Source organism: Dufourea novaeangliae, unplaced genomic scaffold (genome assembly GCF_001272555.1).
Source record: "Dufourea novaeangliae isolate 0120121106 unplaced genomic scaffold, ASM127255v1 scaffold89, whole genome shotgun sequence".
NCBI lineage: Eukaryota > Metazoa > Arthropoda > Insecta > Hymenoptera > Halictidae > Dufourea > Dufourea novaeangliae.
This window is the reverse complement of record NW_015373988.1, coordinates 3197261-3221319: the sequence shown is the minus strand read 5'-3', so window position 1 is coordinate 3221319 and position 24059 is coordinate 3197261. Positions and strand designations below refer to the sequence as shown.

General features: G+C 36.8%; 1 protein-coding gene across 1 annotated transcript in view; it reads right to left on the bottom strand.

The window, feature by feature from the left end:
- Window positions 1-24059, bottom strand: part of LOC107187587 (autophagy-related protein 16-1-like) — a 38804-nt gene that overhangs the window by 11388 nt on the left and 3357 nt on the right. The window contains exons 2-4 of the mRNA XM_015575714.1: window positions 14606-14785; window positions 13496-13580; window positions 12222-12368 (exon numbers count right to left, since the gene is read on the bottom strand). Of these exons, the coding sequence (XP_015431200.1) occupies window positions 12222-12368; window positions 13496-13580; window positions 14606-14785 (412 nt within the window). The remainder of the gene's footprint in view (window positions 1-12221; window positions 12369-13495; window positions 13581-14605; window positions 14786-24059) is intronic.

The window sequence follows — 24059 nt, the reverse complement described above, 5'->3', positions numbered from 1 at the left end:
GTCCAAACAAGTTATCTTCTGAACGAATCGTCTAGGACTCACATGACCTTTGCACACATAGAAAAACCAACGGCCTAAGTCCCCGCCTGTGACGCAGACCTACGAAGACAGGTACCAAAGCGTTAATAGCTTCTCAAACGTTTCTTTGATTTCGAGTTTAATTTTCATGAAGGCGTCGCCAGTAATCTCGCCTGTGACGGATTGCGTGTCCGTCGACTACGAGGCGCACAAGGTTGATCGGGTCATGGTATTCCTCGGACTCTCGCACGTTGCCACGATTAGGTTACGGTTATATTTCATCGGGCGGCGTAATAACAATTTAAGAAATTTATGAATCCATCATCTAATTGCTGTTGTTGCGTTTACGATCACTGTAAATATTTACTCTGCACGGTCATAAAACATCGCCGTAAATCGTGGCTCCGTCTCGCTACCGCCCATTTTAGGAACATCGGCAGCTCACTTATTAGAGGCTGCGGAGGTTGAATAAGAGAGCAATGAATGCCAAGACGATTCCCATATTCAGGGTTCCGGTGGTGCATTATATTCGGTACAATTAGGGAGGCCCAGTAATTCCTGGTATGGTCCCGGGATACACGATTAATACGTACCCCAATATTAACTGTTGATCGCGAGTCCCGCTGGGCAATCATGCGGCTCACTCACGAAGGTGGACGAGTTCTAGAGGTGACTTACGACCGAAACCCATGCCTTGTTTGTGAAACTTCTCAATCTTTCCGTTTTATGTTGATTTGATCGCGCTAATGAAGTATGTGGTTTATATCGTTCCAGTTATATTTCGAACAGGATTAATTGGGGTGAAATTTTATGATCCTTGGGTTATTCATACGTCTATTATTCAGGATCTCCATTATACGATACTTCAGAAATGTGTGGGGTATTTAAAGAATCAACAATGTTTAATGTTAATTCTGTGGTTGTTAGGATAAACACCGCATGTTATTACCGTCATATGTTATTACTTTCGAGATATTGTTATTTAATGTTCTGAAGACCAATTTTTCTCATTAGCAACATATCCTTAGTTTGAGGAAATTAACATGCCGCTTAGTTTGAGCTTTCGTGTGATACACTGATTGGGAGTGTAATTTCGATAAGAACGATTAGTAGAATTTTTACTATACCTAATATAATTGAATTTTTTTAACATTTTCTATGTAATTTATTATTTAAACGACACTCTCGTCATACGAGAATTAATCTAAACAACAGTTTTTAAAATGCAACGAGAAAACAGTAGAAAATAAATATAAATACTACATTATGTATTGAATTTTACAGTAAACTGTTTAGTAAGGAATTATACGAGTAAATTAAAATATTATGTACATATACAATTTTGATATTTCCACTAATAATTTTATGAACGTCGTTCTTATATCGCTTATATAATCGCTAATATTGTTTAGAAGTGTATTTGTAGGAGCTCAGGCTGAACTTATAAATTTGAAACAGTGATCAATGTCGTGGCGATCGTCTGCGAAGTATAACGGAACAGACATTTTCAACGTGACGAAGTATCGGCTCTCGTTCTTGAACTTCCGTAACGGTAACTTCAATCTTCTGAACGCGACGAAGAAGCAAGTGGTTGTATGTAAACGAAGATGGGTCATCCAGGCATTTGGCAAAAAGAAATTGCAGAAAGATTGGTCTTATTTGCTGTAATAGTCGATCGTCGTTTGCAAGAAGTTGGGAAAATATCCAAACCTGGCGAACGTGTCTCGCTGTGAATCACCGGTGGCAAACTGCTCCGATCAATAAATAATTATACGGTGACAAAAAATTGCGATCACCCGCGTGTGGCGAATGACATCGACATTTTTGGTGAAAACTCAGAGATATGGAATTAGCTGCGAAATATGAACAATGAAACTTGGAAATGACGTGAACAAAATTATATCAGATATCTGTTTAATTTCATAAACCTTAAAGTTGTCTTTATTTTGTTGTTATAAATTTTAATCCAGAACATTAAATTGTAACGTGATTATTGTATGTACGCTGTTGTGCCTAAAAATTGCAACACCAAGAGCACATAGAAAAGTAAGAGTATAACTTATTTTCCTTTTCAGGGGAAACACATTTAATATTTATTAAACAACTGATTCCAAAAAGAAATCATTTTATATTACTGTGAAAATGTTCTATCTGCTTCATACATGACAAGAAAATATTCAAGTAAGGCTGACTTTTTGATGTTGGAATACTTATGTACAAAAGTGTATGTGTAGATATCACTTTTATCTAGAATATTAAATAGTCTATGGATTTCATGTTTATAGGTATAGGCAGAATTCTATTCGACCTAGATTTAATCGAAAATTTATATGCTATCAGCTTAAAGTAATCCGTTGAAAATGATGATAGAAGATTAGAATAATTCATTCGATATATGAACTTATATCTCGTGTTTGTATATTTCCTACCAAAAAAAGGTATGACGAATACGTTTTACTGCTCATAGTTAGTATTGAGTCTAGCAAATACCCAAAGTTATTAATTTTATCACTCGTAGTAAGCTCTAATTTATTGCCTTTCTATTACTTTATTCATAATAAAATACATTTCACAACTATCGTGTCCTATTACTAGTCATTATCTGTATTGTTATTAGCCGTATCATTATTCTGGAACAATTTTATAACCGGTTTTTAGACACAGTATCGACTTGTGTCAGCCATCTTTTGATGTTCTTCGGCACTATGATATTCACAAAGTGGTCAATTATTGAGTATCTGCCGATCATGGAGGATCTTTGAACACAGTTTCTGGAAGATTTAGCGACTCTAACACACCGATGACGGGTATTTTTGGTCGACCTGTTTCCGACAGGACAACTGTTTGATCTACACTTATTTTGATGCGCCATCTCTATTTCATTCCATCCGCCATTATGGTTATAAACTGCATGAAAATTAGAACTCGAGGTACACGAATGTTAAAACTGTTTCCAGTACTGTTTCTCCTGTACAAGAATTGTACAAATCCTAGACACGAGTGTCTTAAGGGGGGAGCCTGGTATAAACAGTTAAAAATGAACGAATTTTTTGGAATTTAACATAAATACTTATAGCTACAATATTTATGGATTTGTCGTGAAAAGAAAAATTTGTGTATTCAGTTTAATTGTACAATAAAGTATTCTCAAAATTCCAAAGAGATCGGTTGAATAATTTCTTCGCAAGAAATTCCGAAAAATTCATTCATTTTTAGCCCGTTTACACCAGGCTTCCTCCTTAAGCCTTTATATTTGCAATATCAGCTTTTATAGTTCGAGGGTTCGGGATATAGTAGCACCTAGTTCCTCACGATGCTCCCATTAAAAGAAGCCATTAACTCACTGCGCTTCGTCGCTAAACATTCCGATAATTTTCTAATTTCAAGAGATCTCTAGAAGACGTAAATGGCAAGTGCCAGCGTGCGACCGACTTCATAAACGTGAATTTCGTTCGCACCTCGAGAATGACTAAACTATATTTCTCGAATCCCGATGCGGATCGCGAGACTTGCGCGGCGTGAGATCACATCGTGGTGAACACGAAATGCTGACAAAAGGTCGTGAAATACACTAATCGAACTACTTCCTTGGGGCCTCGGTTATACAACCGTAGGATCGCGGCGAGCCATCCCCTCGTAAAGTACAAGACAAAATCGCCATAAATGCGTGCGTGACTGAAATATGGGCCAGTTATATTTATGAGACGCTGTTACTTGTCAGTTACCAGTGAAAAGAATAATAATCTCTGCTCTGTTATCACGCCCCCCCTCCCTCTGCGCATTTATTTATTAATAGCAAGTTACACAAATCAAAGTATCGCGCGAGCGCACACGGTCTACGCCACGCGGAATGATAGATTTTATTTCGCTCGGCTACGGTGCACGTGGGAAAAACCTTTTGTGGCAGACGCGCGCACACAGCACACTTCCTTCGTTTTTCCGCATTCTGCCTTAATCTCGACTTAACGAAGCCTGAAACACCCATCTTTCCCTTCTTATCTGTACAGACGCAACCAACGTCCTTGGGTCGCTACGATTCACGATCGAATCAAGTTTTTTTTTTTTTAATCAAATTAACCGAGGCGCATGCAGGAAGTGAATTAACGCCGCTAGCTTGAGACCGGGGCGCTAGGGATTTGAAATGTAAATAACCGACGGTTATCAACGTTATACCATTAATTACTGGGTAGGTAAGAGTATATACAAACGAAGGATGGTCTTATTAGGCGACTAAAATAGATTTTTCCCGCTCGTTATTCAGGACAATGTAAACAATATCTTTGAAAGCACAAGTGGATCCGCTGTGGCAGAAGAGATTCCTTCTTGTCTGCTTATTAACCCTTTCCGATCTGAAGTATTTCTTTCAAACAAAAAACTGTAAAACCCCGAAATTTGGTGAATAATAAAAAATTTATTATACTGTAAAATTTAGGGGTTCAATTGTACATACAATGAAAGTATAAATGTTTATAGACGAGGAATATCGATGTAAACATTTCTATTTATATTTCTATCAGGTTTCATTTAACAGAAATTCGGAACGAAGTAAAACGTTGTTTCGAAGCGAAATACGCTGAAAATTAATTGAAAACAAACTCGACGTTTCGATTGCCATCTAGTTTTGCGAATGGAATTATTTAACGTTAGAATTGCGGCAAAACTGGTTAGGTACAATCAACGTGTTTAAAACGCAAGTAACTGCTAACTAATTTCATATAATCTTGTGCGAACAGTTAAACTAAATGTGAACAAAGTGAATTAAGTTTTAGTAAGTTATACACGAACTGTGTAAAGGTGAATGAAATGATTTTAATTGAATTAACTTATAATACGTGTTGCTGCAGTTACTTCGGACAAATGAACGTTGTGTAGAAAATGGAACCTAGAAGTGTACAAATGTGACTAGACTCAGATAACAGTACGCGGAAGTGACGCTAATGGTAGTGCAGTATACAATTACAACCAACTACGGACGCGTAAATTTAAAAGTACGCATAGAGAAAGCGAACAATTATAATACTAACGTTATTATAGGGCAATAAACGTAAACGTGTTCGGTTACATAGAAACAGATTTTATTTAAATTGTGGACATACACTAGCTGATTTTAGAGTTTAAAAGTGCTTTGATCTATGTGACACACCTAGAATTAAACTTTTTATTTTTAGATAGACTAATGATGCAAACCTTACAATTAAGAACAATTAGCAAGATTGGAAATGTATAACAGGTATTCCGTTCAAAAGGGTTAGTCCAGTAATTGAGATGCAAAGCATTTAAAACTTTTCTTAACATTATCAGCTCAATATGTTTTAAAAATAATATTTCAATGAGAGTGTTTAGTTTCTTCGTCTATATTAAAATTTATCAAATTAGTGTACATTGAAAATTTCTTTGCAATGCATTTCTTCAAATAGTATTATTCCAGAATTTCTACAACCCAGAATTTTTGGATTAAGTTCTTCAAAAAATTGGCTTTATGTTCGGAATTTTACTACTCTCTATAAGACATCATTGGTATCATAAATATGTTATTTATTATAACACATTCTCTTATAAGATATTCTTTAAATGGCAAAAAACATTTGCATGATAATGATGTATACGGAAGGTTTTGAAACTAGAAAATAAAATATATTATTTATATTTTTTCTGTAATAAACGTTTTCATAACACATATAATTTCACGATCATAACGAGGCAAAGGGGAAACGAATAAATTTCACTTCAATTCCAATTTGAATATCATTTACGTATTATTGGCCGCTCTAAATGGTGATTGAGTTATATTGATCAGTGGGTAGTATATCCTTAAAATAAATTTTCCGTTAAAAAATTCAGTGGCTAAAAGTTAATCTCACGACGCCTTTGAAAGTTCTTTCTTAGTGGCCTCTAATTATCTGTTCAGATTTCTTAATGTTGCGTCGTTTATTCATCGTGAGCGATATCCACCGCGATATATTCTCGCCTCCTGTTCCATCACTTTAAGACCGATGACAAATTGGAACAGGTTTTATTCGCAGTGTACGATTATCGTTTCGGGAATAATAATTTAATGCGGTACAAGTGAGGACAACTATAATATCGGTTTATAGTCCGACTTCATATACATATAGTCTCGCGAATATACGTTTCGCACATTTGTGACAACACTGATCAGACATGTTTCAGGAATGAGACCTTTATGCGAACCAGTTATGTGATGAGCAGAATTTTATGATAACCGAGGTGAACGGTTTTATACTCGTGCAAGCTACAGTGATATGACACCTTCGTTAATATCGTGACGTAGATACTAAAATTAAATTAAATTACTATTTTACGCGTAAAATGAAGAATAGACGATACAGGCAAAACATTCGTACTAAGTTTCCAAAACTGTGGATTATGAATGATTTGATTAATACCTTTTTAGAAAATTTCTTTTGAACACTTTCTGTTATCATCTGTAATATCTATGATTTGAATATACATATATCTAAGATACTCAGAACAACATAAAAAATAAAAGATACAAATTACAACATCGTGTAAATTTTAAATAGTAGGAATGACTAAAAATAATGCTTTGTTGCATTATGAATAAAATCAGAATTCGAGCCATTGTTATTACTCTTAATATCGTAAAGTGGTATTTCGAAGTAGTCCTAGAATTAATGGTCACTAGAAATAAAATGTATTCAAATAATTTGAAAACTATATAACTCAGTTATAAACATTTTTACCAGAAGAGATAGCGGCGTTGTAAACAAAATTCATCATCAAGAACAGCAAACCAACTTTACTTTCCCATTTCATAGTGAAATAGTATTCTACAATAAAAATGTTTCTTTTGTACAGAATGTATCGGAAATAGCAAAACAAGCAACAAAGGGACGATTCCTGTTACAAACGTAACTGGAAAATGCACCACGAAATTTTTTCATACAATCCATCATTTTTACGGAAACTCGATATTGGAAATTTATGAAGCATGCAAGTCGCGTGCTGCAATATGAACATCTGTTCATTCGCACGTATCTCTGTTTACTTTAATGTTCATAAATACTAATCGCGTTACGGTAATTTCCACTGTCCTCGATAATTTCAAATAAACTGATATTTAACATTGTACCATCGTGATATTGAATCGACGCGATTACCACAGTTTTGTCAGAATAATGAACAATTACGTTAATATATTATGTGCCGATGTCAATATAACAGTAAATTTTTGTTCGGAACAAAAACTGACGCAATTAAGCATTTTATTGTTTAAAATAATGAAAGATTGAAATATCTAAAATTTTTTTTCGAAAATACATATGTTCTAAGATAATCATAAAATTATTTCATTGAATTATTATTAAAGTTATTATTACTCTACTCTTTTAGACCAAAAAACCCAGTCAAAGCTTTTGCACTGATCCACCACACACAAGTAGAACCGCTAAGCACTGGTCAGACACAGTCGCAGTGGTATTCAAATGTTCCCGTCTGCCTCTCTAACAAAACGATTTTCTCAAGAACAAACCCCCGAATAAAAACACTTTCCATTCCACGATTTCCATTTTATATCTTCCACCGAAGAATCAGTGATCTGGTTGCGCCTTTCCGATACACCCCCTACTTTCATTGAATCCCACCGAATATCCCGCTCATAGACGGGTTCGTATAATGGAGGATCAACGGCGTAGTACACGGCAAACAAATAAGAAGAAGATCACGCACTGTAATCTGTTAACGCCTCGACTAACCCGCCGTTACACATCCATTCCATCAGTTTGCATTATAGGATTTCACGAAACGACCGAATCTCACGCTTTATCCGTGATAGATGTGTCTACGTGTATCAGGCTTTCGAGGGCGCGCATTAAATACGAAATCGCGGGACGGCCTTCTCTGTCTCACTCTCTCTTTCTTCTTCTCTGTCTATGTTCGTATACACCGTTGTACCACCGTTGAAGGAGGCCGCGATGCGGACGGAAAAAGAGGGCGAAAGGGCGAGGCGCTTGTTAAGTTAGTCTCGGGGATTCCTGAGTGCGCGCGTGTACACGCCGGCAACGTACGAATTACACGATCCGGAGCTCGTGCTCCGCAAGAAGTCGACGGGATGGACGGAGAACGAAGGTGATGAGGACGGACTAGAGAAGAGATGACGACGAAAGATGACGCTCTCTCTGACCATCGGGAGGGTTCACCATCCCAAGAAGACACACCGTCGCGTCTCTACTACGAACCACGGTGAAAGTAATAACAGTGAGAGAGCATACACGGACGAAATCGCGAGCGCACGCACACATCGAGGCCGTTGGTTCGCGGACCAGCTTTTACGTGACCGGTGCTTAAGCTATTTTTCGATACGACCGGTACTTAGGTGCACGGCCGGTCGGGACTACAACCGCCCGCTGGGCTCTCCCATAGAAACCACCACCGAAGATCCTACGTCCTTGGGAAACTCGAGGAGGCCGAGGACGAAATGGCCCGAACGTCTAGGAAATCGGGGTAGAGGGAGGAGGATGGAGGAAGGGGGATGGATAATTGTACAACGGATCCCCGGCGTGTATTACACACCGTGAGATTCGAGTGAAAACGATCAACCGCGTGACGACTGGGCAAGAACCGGATGGTTCGCTTTTGTTTTTTTGTACTCCGGCGAGTGTCTGGTCTTCTTGATTAAACGGTGAATTTATTTTCGGGACATTTAAGGAAATATCGCTGTGTTTGAGAGTGCTTGAGATTGTTGGGAGATTATGTGCGGTCTGGTTCGATAGGGTATTTTCTTTTTTTTATATTACTTATGTCACGTTTTAAGTAGTTTGTAATGGCCCGTTTACTGGCAATGTTTAAATGAAAAAGAATTGTGGCATGTCTGGCCCTGTCTCCCTAGTAAAGTAATAAAATTCTCATTTCACCAGTTCGGGGTTAAAATTGCATGAAGTGAAATTTAGTTTCTAAGATAATCAACGTGGCATCTTCTTGCTGGGAAATTCAAACTAAGTTTCTTAATGAGAACACACAATCCTTGAAATAATATTTTTGAAAAAGTATAAAAAGCAGGGGTATAATCGATAAGACTTGATATTATACTTCATTTCACTTCTATCAGCTAGAGAACTCTCGTATGTTCGTACCATGTTCAAATATATTATTCTTGAAAACAGTAAAGTAGGTAAACCTGATGAGAAAATAATGAAGATAACCATGTATTGTGAAGTAAATGGCTACACGGAATAAGTGGCTGTAGTCAACAGGAAGTTCAGAATGAAAATGATTCTTCATAATTTTATTTCCATGAAAAACGATTGAATAAACAATTACCATTACTCATAAAGAAAGAAATATCTAATTCACTTCAGACGATCAGTTTTTAGGGAAAGTTACTTTGATTTCGCTTTTGACTAAACTTGATTTGTTTCCATACTGAAAAATGTTCTTAATGTTATTAAAATGCTGCTATCTATTGAACAGCGGACTGTAACATTCTGTACGAAAATATTGAACTAATTTAAATAATTTTTTGTATAACTAATTTATTATCTAACTGTTTAAATTAAATAAATAATATACTAAACGAGCATAAATCGTGACGTGATTAGAAATAGGGACATTGACCTTTAGTACTGTCTCTTTCAACCGATATTTGTTCGCCCGAAGTGTCAGTTTGAGTTGTAGGGACCGAGACTCTAGGGTTGATCGAAGGAGGCATCCAGGTTACCGTACAAGCTCGCGATATCGCGATGTGTATCCTATATACATAATGTGCATACATGAAAATATTATGTGTACATGGTCTGCGCGGAATGGTCGCGTGTGCCCGCAGATATACAAGCCGCGACTTGGAAGAGGGAAAATCGGGGTCACACCGAAATATTTTTCCCGGACACTTCCGGCGAAGGACGGCGGCCGCGCACGCGCGCAGCACCACCCCCTCGTACGATAGACCAAAAGGACGACACTCGGGTGTAAAGATCAGGTGGCGTTACGTCGAAAAAAAAAAAACAGAAAATGAACGAAAGAGCAAAATTAGAGACGGCTGAAAGGAAGCTGCCGCGCTTTAATAGCGTCGCGATAGAGTGGTCGCCTCAAAATGACTTTTAATTCCATGTTAACGTGCTTTTAATGCCCTATTATTTAGTTACAACGTTGCGGTACCAGGGCCGACACACGATAGGGCGGACGACTTACGTGCAACCGAGTAAAAACGTGCACAATAAGGACTGGTCCAGTGAGTTCGATCGATGGTAATTTTGTAGCAAATTGTGTAGCGGAATTTAGTACCGATTACGATCTGGCGGGTACTCGTGTAATAGACGCTGGCATTTTTGTAATACCTTTATGTAATGTACGATGTCGATTTACACGACATAGTTACTGCTGGGTTTAATGGATGAACTCGTGGTAGCTTGATTTTATAGGGCGTTTGCATGTGCGTCGAGAAAATATGAAATGGCAAAAATGAATGATCGAGACTGATTATATTGCATTCCTATGAGTATCAACTATTAGATAAATCTTGAAATTTCTTTTCATGGAAGTTTATATACGGATCAATTTAGGAGACCTGTGCAAGGGGGAGGACCTATGCCACGAAATGTTGAAAAATGAGAATTTATTAATTCTGCCAGCTCTTGATACCTAGTTATTATTCCTTAATTTATAACTACGTGGCAAAATTCCTGAATGAACTATGATTGTATACAGGGTGGGCCACGAAACGTGATCAGCTTAGATTATTCGACTGCTAGTTGTTAGATGGAGAATTTTTTTGCATGCTTAAGCGTCAGTGCAGGCGTCACCAATAGAACTAAGCAGTTATTTCTTAACCGTTTACACGAGTGTATTGCAGCTGATGGACACCATTTTAAACATTGTTTTAATTAAGGTAAATAATATTTTCTTAATTTTTTGTTGGTTTAGGAGGAAAAAAATTATTTGTTACGATACTTGTAGAATTCGCCTTAGTATCCGCTAAAAGATGCGCGTAAAAAAATGATAGGTTTATTTATAGAAAATTAAAGGTGACTTTGAAAACCTTGGAAAAAAAACGGGTTGATAAAAAATTTGGTTCAATCACCTTCAGCTCTCCTTGGATCATGTTATACTTGCGAAAACAATTTTCGATCGAACAGCTAACAGTAGAATAATCAAAACTGATAATATACAATCATGGTATACTATGGTATACACTGAATACTTTTCATAAAAGCGTTAATAATTTAGAACGTTACTGTTGTGGCATAACTCCCTCTTGCACTGAACCCTTCATTTGTATAAATTTCACTATTTCAATTGAGCTAATACAATAATTATAGCCCGCATAGAAGATTTGACACAGAGATAGCTGTCACGATACCCACGATCAGAAATTCATATTTTAATAAGTTTTTCAGTTACTGGTAGTTCAGACCGTAAAATGTGGAATAAACTTTAACAGGTTTTTTCCATGCATGGATTTTGTAACAGCCAACGGTTTAATATCGTTATTGCACATCCCAATCTATATCTATTTGATATCGAAACAACGAGTACGATTTTCGTTGCTGGCGGCGCAAAAAGTGATACTTAATCGCGGAACCGTATGAATATACACATAGTATGAAACTTTTACAGTGGGATTAAATTCATTCTACAAGTAGATTGTGTTTGGTATGTTACGTGTTTAGAATTAATGCAAATTGAACACACTGTCGCTTATTGTGTAGAATATATAATCATATTTAATTATAATATTTCAATAATGACGTCAACAAATGTTTTTTACTCTACTTTAGCTTGCAAATTCATGCAGTTTTACTCGAATATTATGTGAAAATAATTTTTTCATATAATTCTCGAGTGTGAAAATATAATATTATTTGTGCACACCAAAAAATGTTTTAAAAAAATTCTGATAAATGAAGGGGGAAAACACAAATCATGTTTCAATACTAAAAAAAGTATCATTACAGTTACACTTTACAGTAACGTCATTATTTTTTGTCATTTACATGTTTTGACATGAATATTACAAAATAGAATATAAATTTGTGGTTTTTATCATGGACCAAGTGAAAAGATACTTCAGATACTACTACTGATAGGTTATTAAAGCTATCGTTATATAAATGCCTTACTAGTACTCTTTTTCTCTTTAAGTTGAGATAAATGTAAAACAAATGAAAAAAATCACCATGCACTGGTTAATTGTTATGATTGATTAATGATGCAGAAAAGTAACTTACGAATGATTTTTCAGCACTGTTTCAATCATATTTGTGACGACAGACCAAATGAAAACGGATCCGTCCGAAGAACCGACTGCAATGTATTGGCCATCAGGACTAAAGGTAGCTCGTGTCCAATCAAAACCGACTTTAAATCCGTCAGCACTGGGAATCAAAGAGAAATACGTTGTGATTAATTTACAAAATATATTTGAGTATTCGTTTCGTATGAAAAGTTACGAAACATATTCAAATTCTATTGGTGTTATCGATACTATTTGATGTATCAAAGTAATCAACTATTTATGATATTTTCGTATAAATAGGTACTAAATTTGGAACAAAATATTGAATCATTTGGTATACATCATAAAGTAAGTGAAATACTCCACTGTGTCTAGGTACTTATTATTAGTTATAATGTGAGAATATAGGTACATTATAAAACTTTAATAATCATAAAGGTTGCTGTTGGTGCAAGTAATAGGTAAATATTGATTAATATTTCACTAATATTTAAAACAAAACTGTATTTATTAAAATTTTATCCTTTTTTCTTAACATCAAACTCTATGAAAATAAATTAGCTAATGTTGAATGACTTGCTCTAGGACTTCGTGTACCTATTACTATCTTAATCTTGTAGTATGTATATTAAATTTTCTAATATACCGTGACAATGAAAATTTAGGGATAATATATAGTATTATAACAATGCAACAGTGATTAGACATGCTGACACATCTTTATTGGACAATTCCAGTAACATAATGGAGTATAATTAATACCACAATTATGAACCTAGTTCACATAGAATTTTCTTCCACTCATTAACCTTCTAAGACCTGAATTATGTTATAGGTATTTCTTTACCGCAAGTTTTATTCCAGATTACTTGAAAACTGTTCAAATATGCTTTCTTTTATTTTTTTTATTCACACAGCTAAATATGGTATCTCTGAAGAAGACTTATAAAGACTTATAAATACTTATAAATCCCAGCCAGCTAGTAAGCATATTGGTTCACGATATGATTTTATTGTAACATAAGTGGTACTACAAAGTACCGTCAGGACATAAAGGGTTAAATTTACATTATTATAATTTAATCGAAAATCACCTTCTTACACTGCTTTCGTTCAAGGTAAACATTGAAACCAAAATAGCCTAACAAGGACAGCTTTATCTCTCCATAAACAAACCTTAAGGCCGATGTTTATTCGACACACAACCAGAACGGAACCCGTTCGCAACGAATACAGAGGCTTTCCGCCAAGAGAATACACACTCACCTAAACGATCCAATGATCTTCTTCATCCGTAGGTCGATAAGTTTCAGGGTGTCGTCTCTGACACAGCTCAAAAGGTAATTTGCATCTGAAAACAAGCAGGTGTCGCTACTTTGAATCTCCGTGTCGCCGATATTGAAGTTAAATTGGCTGTGCTAATAACGTTTTCGTCGTGCAACGAATCGCGCACGTGCCCGCATAAAGATAATAAGCAATCGCTGATTACGTTACGATAGTTATTCCGATCACGTCCCGAGGAAGTTTCCGCGAATTTCCGTTATTTGAACAGCGGACAGCTAGAGTGAGGACGAAGAGGAGCACGAGGAAGAAGGGAAAAAAACGGTTTGCCGCGGCTTGAAATGCACCGGGACGAATCCGTTAAGTAAGTAATTCCTTTTCGGGGCGTATAAATCTTATGGGGAGGCGTTTCTGGAAAGGTATTCTGAATCCAGCGAACACGTTTCCCAAGGAATGGTATATTATACTTTAATGGAAGTATACATAATGTATTACCGCGAATGATAAAGGAAAAGCATTAGTGAGGCATGACATAATCGAGCAGAACTCTTCAGCGGCCGCGATATTGGTTCCGATTGAATACTATCCAACGTATTATCTGGATTAATGAGTCCGTATTAAAAGAATTCATATATTTTACGAGATCGGTTCAATCAGCGCGGCGACACCGTAATTAAATATACGCTTTGACGTATCAACGGGATAGTGGTTGTCCTCGCGATATCCTAATCGAAACTGAATATTGCTCGAAATTTTGCTCCTCTTGCGACAATCACGTTACGATAACGATTAAATACGCGTATTTGAAATAATGTGATATACCTGTCGAGTATCGAGTTAGGATTCATTTCTAAATAAAGCTCTATAACATATCGTGTTAAATATATAATATGAATGAAAATATAATATCCGACGAATCGGTTCATAATTAGACAGCAAATTTTGCACCAAACTGAAACACGATATAATAAGAAGATTCTATTATAAGATTTTAATTATAAATTCATAAACGTTCGAAGTTGTATAAACTTGAGGAGTTTATTTGTGGTATATGATATGGACGGAAATAAAATTCGTAATGTATATGAAATTTACCACGAGATAAATCCAGCGACGTGACCTTTCCCTCGAGCAAAATATCGTTTGAACTGGATTCTGCTCTAGTGTCCCAGAATCGGATTCTCTGATCGAAGTGGCCGCTAATTATCGTTGAGCCGGCTCCATCGGAAGTAACAAGATCGTTGCAACTGGAACCCGCGAATTTTGTTTCTATGCCTGGAACAAAGTATGCGTCCAAAATTAATTTATAACATTCTATCTGCTTATATTTATCGGATAAATATAAATAATTACGGATTAAACGTTAATGATCTGAGCAGAGAAGTCAATTATCTTGAAGAATAGTGGTCCATAAGAACAAATGCTGACTTTATCTTGTTATTTGTACTTTATTTTGCATAGTTGTCTGCTGTGAATTTTGAAAACCCTCGGAATAAGAAATCTGTGTTAATTGGAACTCCAGAAGTTTGAAGTATCTTAGTGGAATTACGCAATAATAAATCTTCTGGAAAAGAAAATTAACATACATTTTCCCTAGAATATTCAAAGAATGAGGAAGAAGATAATATTGAAATGCAATTATGCATTCTCAGGGTATGAGACAGGAATAGTGTAAATGCAACAAAAGTTGCGACAAAGATTAATAAAAATCCGTAAAATAATGTTCAGATACGAAAAGTAGATTATGGACTTTATTGTTAGAAGTAAATTCTTTAAATAGTCAAATTTACATTTCACTAAAATAACGTGCAAAAAAACGTACACAACATTATCAGGAACACAGAGTGCATGGAATTCGTCTTACTGATAGCCAACTATTTTTATTAAATATTGTCGTTTCGTTTGCATCAGGGGATCGACTAGTACCACAGACCGTGATCCGCAAAAAGACGTGGGACGCGCAACAATCTAGTTTCTCGGTCTGCAAAATTCAATCGAAATGCGAATCTCGACATTCACATAAAATCTGCTTACGTCGGTACACCTAAGTCGACGGGTATGATGCATCGCCACGAAGTAATAGGACCCAGTAATTCCATCCTCATAGGAAGCAGAGAGCCTCGAGCGATATCAATAACCAACGTATCGTTGCGGTAAATTCGACAGGCTAATTGATTGGCCAGTAAATCACGTTTGATTTAACGTAGACCAGCAGCGACAAAGTGAAACGGCACACACGGACCGCCGGAAAATTTCGTAAACGTACAGAGTGTCGAACGAAACTAAACGAGCCGGCTAATGTTATTTATAGTTGTCTCGCTCGGAGAACCAACAGTTGCCCGTTCAATCTCCAAACGAGCGGGATCGAAACGTTTTCATCAAGAGTGAAGCAAGATGGAGTGAATTTCCTGATCCTGTTGGCGGCAACAAATTGTTGACGGCTACATCAATTCGTTGCAGCACTTGGTTAACAGTCCAATCGATCATTGTGCGAATCGTTGAAATTCGATATGTTCTTAAATTGCTTTCGTTGGAAAATATTTTTCCGAATTTCAGATTAACACTATGATGGCCGATGATACCACAGTGGCGTCACGTAAGTGTGAATTGATATTTTTCTGTTATTTAATACTGAATTTGTTTGCATACATAGCGAAATTATATTTTGTTCATTTCTGACGAAAACAGTTGGCTACTGATGAAAGTTACACACGAAATTACCCTGTCATCATAGTATTAATTATATATGTATATCAAAGAGTTTAGAACCACCATTATTTGTATTATAAATTTAATTCGCAATGTTTACCTGAGAATCATGAACTGTATAAAATTTTATTTGAATGTGATATATTTTGACTATTTCTCTTGCGATTCATCGCAAGGTAGGCGATGGTTGAAGCGATCGTTACGTCGTGGGCCGTCAGTACGGTCAACAAATCGTGATAAAAGGAATTCCTGGACAGCTGCACATCACATGCAAAACATTGACTGTCCTAGGAACAGTTTGTTATTGTACTTCGACGCTGACTTACAGGTATTCCAGAAAACAATACATACGCCAAGCACCATTTCTTCCACTTCATACACCAACCAAAACTCTTTATTTCCCATCCTTATTCAAATACATTTAACCAATCACAACCCGATTCATAGCAATAAGCGTCTACACAGACAATCACTAGACAGAACACATTCAACCATCAACCAGAGCACATCTATCAATCAGTGGAAACGAAACTATTACACACATACACATACATCACATTGTTGCGTTTACTAAAGTTTAAATGTGTTACCAAGTGATGTTAAATTATTCAAGTCACACCGTATCACCCTATACAATCACACCATCTTCCAACGAGCCCTGCGGTACTAATTTATCAATCAGCGAGTGGTAACATTGCGAGCTACGAAAGGTATATCTTTTACTATAAAAATTGCAATTTCATTAAAAATTGAAAAATATATTTTTTTTTTAGAATAAAGGAACTGAATTTTGAAAGGGTTAAACCACACCATTAATATTATTCAGAAGTTTCCGGAAATTTGACGTGTGAAAATTATTTTTTCAAATCCTCAGAAATAAATAAACGAATATAAAAGCATATAAATTCATGACAAAAATTTCAACTTATTTGATTTCATTTTCGCAAGTCCATAAGACCGATAGAACAAATTTCATGTATGAAGTCTTTCAACTCACTAACACACAGGATAGTCTCTAATTTATTGTTACGTAAGACGAAGACGAAGGTGGTTCGCGGAAGATTCATAAGGTATCCGGATTGCGTTTCCGATATCAAAGTGTTCCCATGTAGTATCAGCATTTTCCGACAAGCTCGCGGAAACAAGGGCGACAGGAACGTTATTTCACAGTGTAAATTAAGTTTGAAATCCTGCTTATTGCGCGGTTGAAATCTATGGAAACTACCGGTCTGGGAGCCACAATGTGAAACCGGAAACCACCCTCGACTGGTAACGTACTTTTAATAACAGTGTTAACTGGCGCGGCGCAACATTGCCTACGTACGCTTTACTCGTATTTCAAAGCACGATGAAATTGCACGATCCGGTTTCTTTGTTACTTTCTTTCGGCGGAGTTGTTTTATCGATGTTTTTGAGGGCTGTATTATGGTTGTAGAAGGTGGGGCGTTATTCTACAATGAATAAATACGTAATTGGATAGCTTATTTTTCTTCGATACTATCCGACAGATCGCGATGTAACGTTTCCAATATATGTTCTTCTAATATTTTTTTTACACAACAGCCTGTAATTTTACAGTTTATTGATTGTATGGAATATTTCACACTATCAGATGTTGTAAAATTGGATCTGGTTTCAAATTAAAAGTGCTCTGTTAATACATCGTTTTCTTTATCCAAGACTGGAAAGAAAGGTAAAGAACGATTTATTGATATTTGTTTTACGATCAAATTTAATATACAGATTCTATGTTTCAAAAATGGAAAAAAATGTAGGATTGTATTTTATTGTACTCTGAACCTCAAACAAATCAAAGCGTAACGTGCAGCTTGGAGATGTGAAAGTGAGTGTTACAGATTGCTCATATTTCAGAAAAAGTTGCACTGAAGTATAACGTGAATTCTTCAAACGTGAAATATACTCTCACGGGTAATTTATTTGGGCGAGACACCACATCGAACAATATCTGTGTATAAATTTCTCGAAAAATGTACTACAGACACGTCCATCATAGCCTATGAGTATGCAACAAAGTTTCATCCAAAGTTTAGTAACAGGAAAGAGGAAACCCAACCATTTTCTATCTTCATGTTGTTACGTACCTAGCCGAGAGGAGCCTGATTTATAATCGCATTTTACATGATTTGTTCGCGTCGGTTAAAAGCAGGAATTACGATTAAGTGTCATTTGCAGTGAATCCTTTTAAGGACAAACTGTATACGAAATTCCGCGCGGAATGAGGCAATGAATAAATATTCCAAACTCGCCAAGCTTATTTGCAAACGTTAACGATGATTACGCGGTTGAATCCTAATGATAATGCCGGTGGAATACGAGCATTACCGCGACAAGCGACCGCCACGGAAGAGCTAACGTTCCGGAGAAAGGCCAAATGAATTCAGCTACCAACACTTACTGTTAGTAGCAGTTCCTGGTACTTAACCCTCTGACACGACACAGAAATTACTTAACAATAGTCGCTAACCTTCGACGTCATTAATATCACACCACTTTTCTATATTCATAAGAAACTCAACAATTATTCTTCATAGCATTAGAACTGTGTCAGCAACTAGATCTCGGAAACAATGTGATTCTCTGATTATAATGTGATCTCTGAACACATTAGGTCCGTGACCCCTGGGACATTAATTGAAACTGAACTGGATTAACAAAGAGTAACTGTATTAGTTAAGCGATTTTTCAATTAAAATTGCATTCAGAAGAACAGTTACGTTTTCTTGGAAATAGTCGTTTGAATTAAATTAATCCCGTTTTAAAATAAAGGATCAAGCTAGAGAAGTGTGTATTCTACAAGTTCGAGTTTCATTTCATCATTACGGGTTATTTAACACGTTGAGTGCCGTGTCGGTCATTGGTAACGAACAGTTTCTATAACACTACATTGCAGAAAAATAGCTTGAAATCTAACTTTAGTTCTCTGTTTTTTAGACGCAGCGTACATAATTTCAGACATAAATAATCTAAATTAATAAGTCGTGCAATTATATCCCTGCCTGACATTGAATAGAATTATATTTCTATTTCCATCATGTAAAATGGTATATTTATGATTTCATCAGTTCTTCGTCAGAGGGCAATCATGTCGTTATCAACTTAGCCTCAGCTATACAAATATAAAATTTTCAAAGGCCACCCCTTTCAAATTTACATTTTTTGACCTGTACCACCATCACTGCCAAGAAGCTATATGTTCTTCAAAATTTAAGTTACAGAAAGAAATATTTTAATCTGCTGTTCCAACTACAGGTAGCAAAATTTCAGTACTTCCTTTTGACAGTCCATTTTGATCCCCGTGTATCATATACAAGAAAGTCAATGAATCCGCTCTATAAAGTGATAAATACTTTCTAGAGCAACGTCTGTTAACCATCTGACGCTCATAACCTGAGAATAAGGTTAAAATAAATTAAAAGATATTAGGGGACCAGCCGTCGACACAACGTTTTGATATACCCAACCAGCTGACGCGCTAATAGAGAGGGAGGGATCCGCGAGAGAGGGATAATACTCCGGATAGAAAACAGGGTGATCCACTTTAAGCATCCTTTTTGTCTTAGAGCGCTCTAAATAAACAATAATTCACGGTTAAACGCGCTTTCAGCGGTGGCCGTAGTCCATTGTCCTCTCCTTGCGTAGCGAGATTTATTTCCGCGAAACTTTTGTACACCGACGTCCGCCTTTCCCTGATAGCGCAACCCGTGCGCTCGGTTCTCACTATTTTGCCGTGGGGATCGTGCGCCCGCGTGCGCGCGTTCACAACAAAAGCGTAAAAGCGTTCTCTACCCACCTAACCAAAGTGGACGTCCACGTTGGGTCTTCGTGTATCAAGCTCGGCTTCGGCCACCGCGTGGCTTCGATGCGTGTGAAATTAACTCGGATTTAACCTCGTAAAACGGGTACAAATTTTTGGAAGAATGCCTCAAGTAGACGGCTCGCCGGGGTTCGGTAAGCCAGGTTTATGCGAGCGTGGGCGTAAAACAGAGAAAGAACGGAAAACGGAGAGAAAGAAAACGCTACGTGTTACCGGGACAAATAAAGTTTCACCTCTCTCTCTCTCTCTCTGTCAAGGTATAGTTTGCCGAGTGTTTGCGTTCGCTTGGGACGACTTAGTAAAATGAATCACGTTAAGAACGTTTGTATGCGCGGCGCCCGCGGAAGTGGAATCATGAACGGACATACTTCTACTTTGCACACGGAAATTTCGTTTATAATCGCTTATCATGAAGATACGTGGTTAAGTGAAATTTATCCGAGTACCACAAATTGGGTTAACTTTGATTTAGTTAGGGGTAATTTTCTTCCGAAGTCGGAAAGCGATCGTTTTTTATGTTGCTCCTCTTTTGCAGGTATTTTTATGCGAAACACATGTTCAGATAATAATCAATTTAATTTGAAAATTTGCAGAGCTTCATAAGCGAAAATGATTGTTTACTGACTATAAACTATGAATAGTTCCAAATAATAAGGAAGAAGAGACATTTAAGCGAATTAACATTAGTATAAGCGAAGCTTCAGAAGGGACTCTCAAAACTTCTCCCCTTGATTAAGAGTTTCATTATACTCAAAATAACCCGAAAACTTCCTACAGCTTCATTCTAGTACTTATTTCATTGTGTTTTGCACATTCACCATGGTACAACTGCATAAAGTTATATGAAAATGCAACTATTATTCAAAACATACTATTTATTGGCCGAACATTCTTTATTCGGATGGTGGTATATTTAATTCGCCATTCGTTAGAATTTTTTCAGGTCATTTAACAGAGTGATCAATATTAGGGTTTGCAAAATTAACATGTATCGCAGTACACAGTATTGTAGACTATCTATGCCAAATTATAAGGTTACAGAACTGAATAATGATCGACCATATATTTCCTGCCAAACACTTTTCCAATCATTTTGTATCTAAAGATAACCAAGTTAGGTGTTCCATATCATCTGTACCTCAATTTTTAAACATTTATAAATGACATGGATGATAAAAAAGAGACAATTCGAAAGATACAAAAAGACAAGATCGTATCGAGTTTTAACAGATCTGACTTCACAGGGTTTCGAGAAGCTCAAGATGTTCACGATCCTGATGTTCCGCGTTGTTAACCGTTTTTCCTAGTAACAAACACTTCCTACGGTGTGTACTTAACAGCGTGGATAAATTCCACCAACATATCATCACCGATCTCCGGAGCACGACCGTATACTCGACGGAAGAAATTTAGTGGGATCGTAAAAACAGTAGGTGGTACAGGTTGATGGTACACCTGAATGACGGGAATCAAGATTTCAGAAACGAATCTTGTGTACTAACTGACACCATAGTGAACGCAAATTCAATTAACCCGTTCAAGGCCACTTTCCCGGCCGTGAATGAAGCCGGCAGAACCGCCTCCTCTCCCACGGTATCAACGGAGTCGTTCTATATTTAGAAAATAAGCAGTGTGCACGCATCCGAGAGAGAATGAAAAAACGAAAGACAGGACAATCGAATCGATGGCAATGGAAAGAAAGTTAAACACACTACACGGCATACGAAGGAGGTGACATTAAAAGCTCGGACATAGCAGACGACAGGGGGGGGGGCAGGTAATGTGTAACTAGTATAGGAAAACACGTGTAATTTGCACCGTCTAGGATTTTGCTTAATCCCAAGACCGGTCTACAACTCTGGAATTAATAACAATGTGCATGGACTCTCTTCTCTTTGCTGACTCTGTAAATTATCATATATGTTGCGGGGATTAGCAAAAGTTATATGTTGTGTAGTATTTAATGACACCTCTGCGGAATATGAATATGTTTCTCTTTCCTCAGGGTCGTTTTAGCGTTAAGCATGCTACTCCAGTGTGATTCGAATATTTAACTAGATTATAAGTTTATTGAAAGTGCTTCGATCTTTTAATATGAGTCGAGAGGAATAACTCGGATGCTAGTAGTTAAATTCTTGGCCAAAAATTCATAACGAAGCTCCTATAGAGTGATAAAAGGTGAGACGTATACTTATTTTTCCCATTTCTACTTAAGCAATGCACGCTAGAAATTTGGAGTCTACTCGGTGTGGTGGTATACGTTTATTTTTATTTTATTATTTACATTTCTATAACATTTTACAATGGGAATTGTGTATATGACAGAAGAAATGAAACAATTTTTAATTGGACAATTTTTCGAAAAATTTTATCGACATCGGTTAACGTCGCCATGAGATACAGACGGTTAAAAATGTTGAAAATCGCAGTTTATCACGACTTTTGATATACAATTATACTAAATCTACAAATTCTTACATCTTTCGATATCTACTGTCATTTGTGTATATAACAACCAATTTCAATGAAAGCATCAGAATTCGAAATGTATTTATTAAATTTTCATTACAGTCTTGGATAAAAAAATTATGAAAAACGACGTTTACTATTTTCTTCGCGATTCTAATCAATTGCAACATTTTTCAAAGTCTTTTTCCATATCATTTAGTAAACTAATCTATTTAGTAAACTTCTAACTTCACAAATAAACTCAAGTCACTTGGTTCAATTTTAAAAAAAGTTGAACCGTTTTTAAGACATTTTTGATGGACTGTATAAGATCGCTAGCTCATTTTATCGTCGAGTCGCGAAGTGGAGAGATTAATTGAGACATCCTTTCAGCGCTGTGATCGCAAATTAATACAACCGCTACACTGCCGTCTGACGCGGGCTGCAGTTGTGAATCCTGTGTCAATAGAATTTCGTCCCTAGCTCGCTGGCGGACCGTACTTCAGCATTCTATAGCGGTGTTGACCAGAGTGTAAATCGATATCTGGAGCGGTCCTTCGAATGATATGGTTTCACGGGATTAGTCAGCGGTCCGTAGGAATCGAATGTAAATCCCGCATACATTTCCAACCTATACTTGGGATCTGTTCATCTGTGTGTGCGGCTCATATCAGCTGGTCACTTCTCCGCCGCGTTCAATTTACTTTTCGGGATCCCTTAATGCTACCCCTATTTGCCGAAAGAGCCGTACGTTGTCTTTAGTTCGCCCCCTGGAATAGCCACTTTCCGACGTGGCGGGCAAGTTATCACCTTTTTAGGATACTGCTTATTACACCCGGGCTGCCGAGGGCACAAAAATGAGCGGGAAGCCTATTCGCTGAAGCTTTACCCCTAAAGAGTCTTATATTACTTTGAAAATATTTCGAAAAAATTACTTCCGCCATTTTTTCTATTAGTTACACTCCTCTTTCTTATGTTATTCGATGTGGTATAAGTTCGAAAACGGATCGAATTAATCAAAAGGTGGAATAAAATCAGTACTAATGAGACTTCCGTTTTGATACTAGTTGTAATCTTGTTTCGACATCCCCGTTCATCACTACCCGTTTCTGTACTGTCTGTTGGTTCTGCACTATGATAGGAATAGCAATGTAATTGTAAAGAGGTCCATAGAACCTCTTTATAAAAGAGGAAGTACTCTGAACCTGGTTTATCTCTGTCTGAAGCACATTATTTCCATTAATGTTAATGTCTGTCAAAATTACCAGTGGTGTAGTATTATGCATTTTTTTTACATTAACAGAACACAGAGTGACGGAATAGACAGATAATAGATAATACCAAGATATGAACGTATTTACAACAAGTAGAAATAACGAGCAATGGGCAGACATTAACCGGACCTCAATCACAGCCTTTGAAGAGAGGTAATATTTTGTCCGTACTTCAGTTTATATTTTTCTCTGCCTTCAATACACACTTTACTGCCCTATATTGAAGCTGACTTGTATCAAAGACTTTTCAATTGACTCAATTGGGTATTTTTATCCGTCTTTC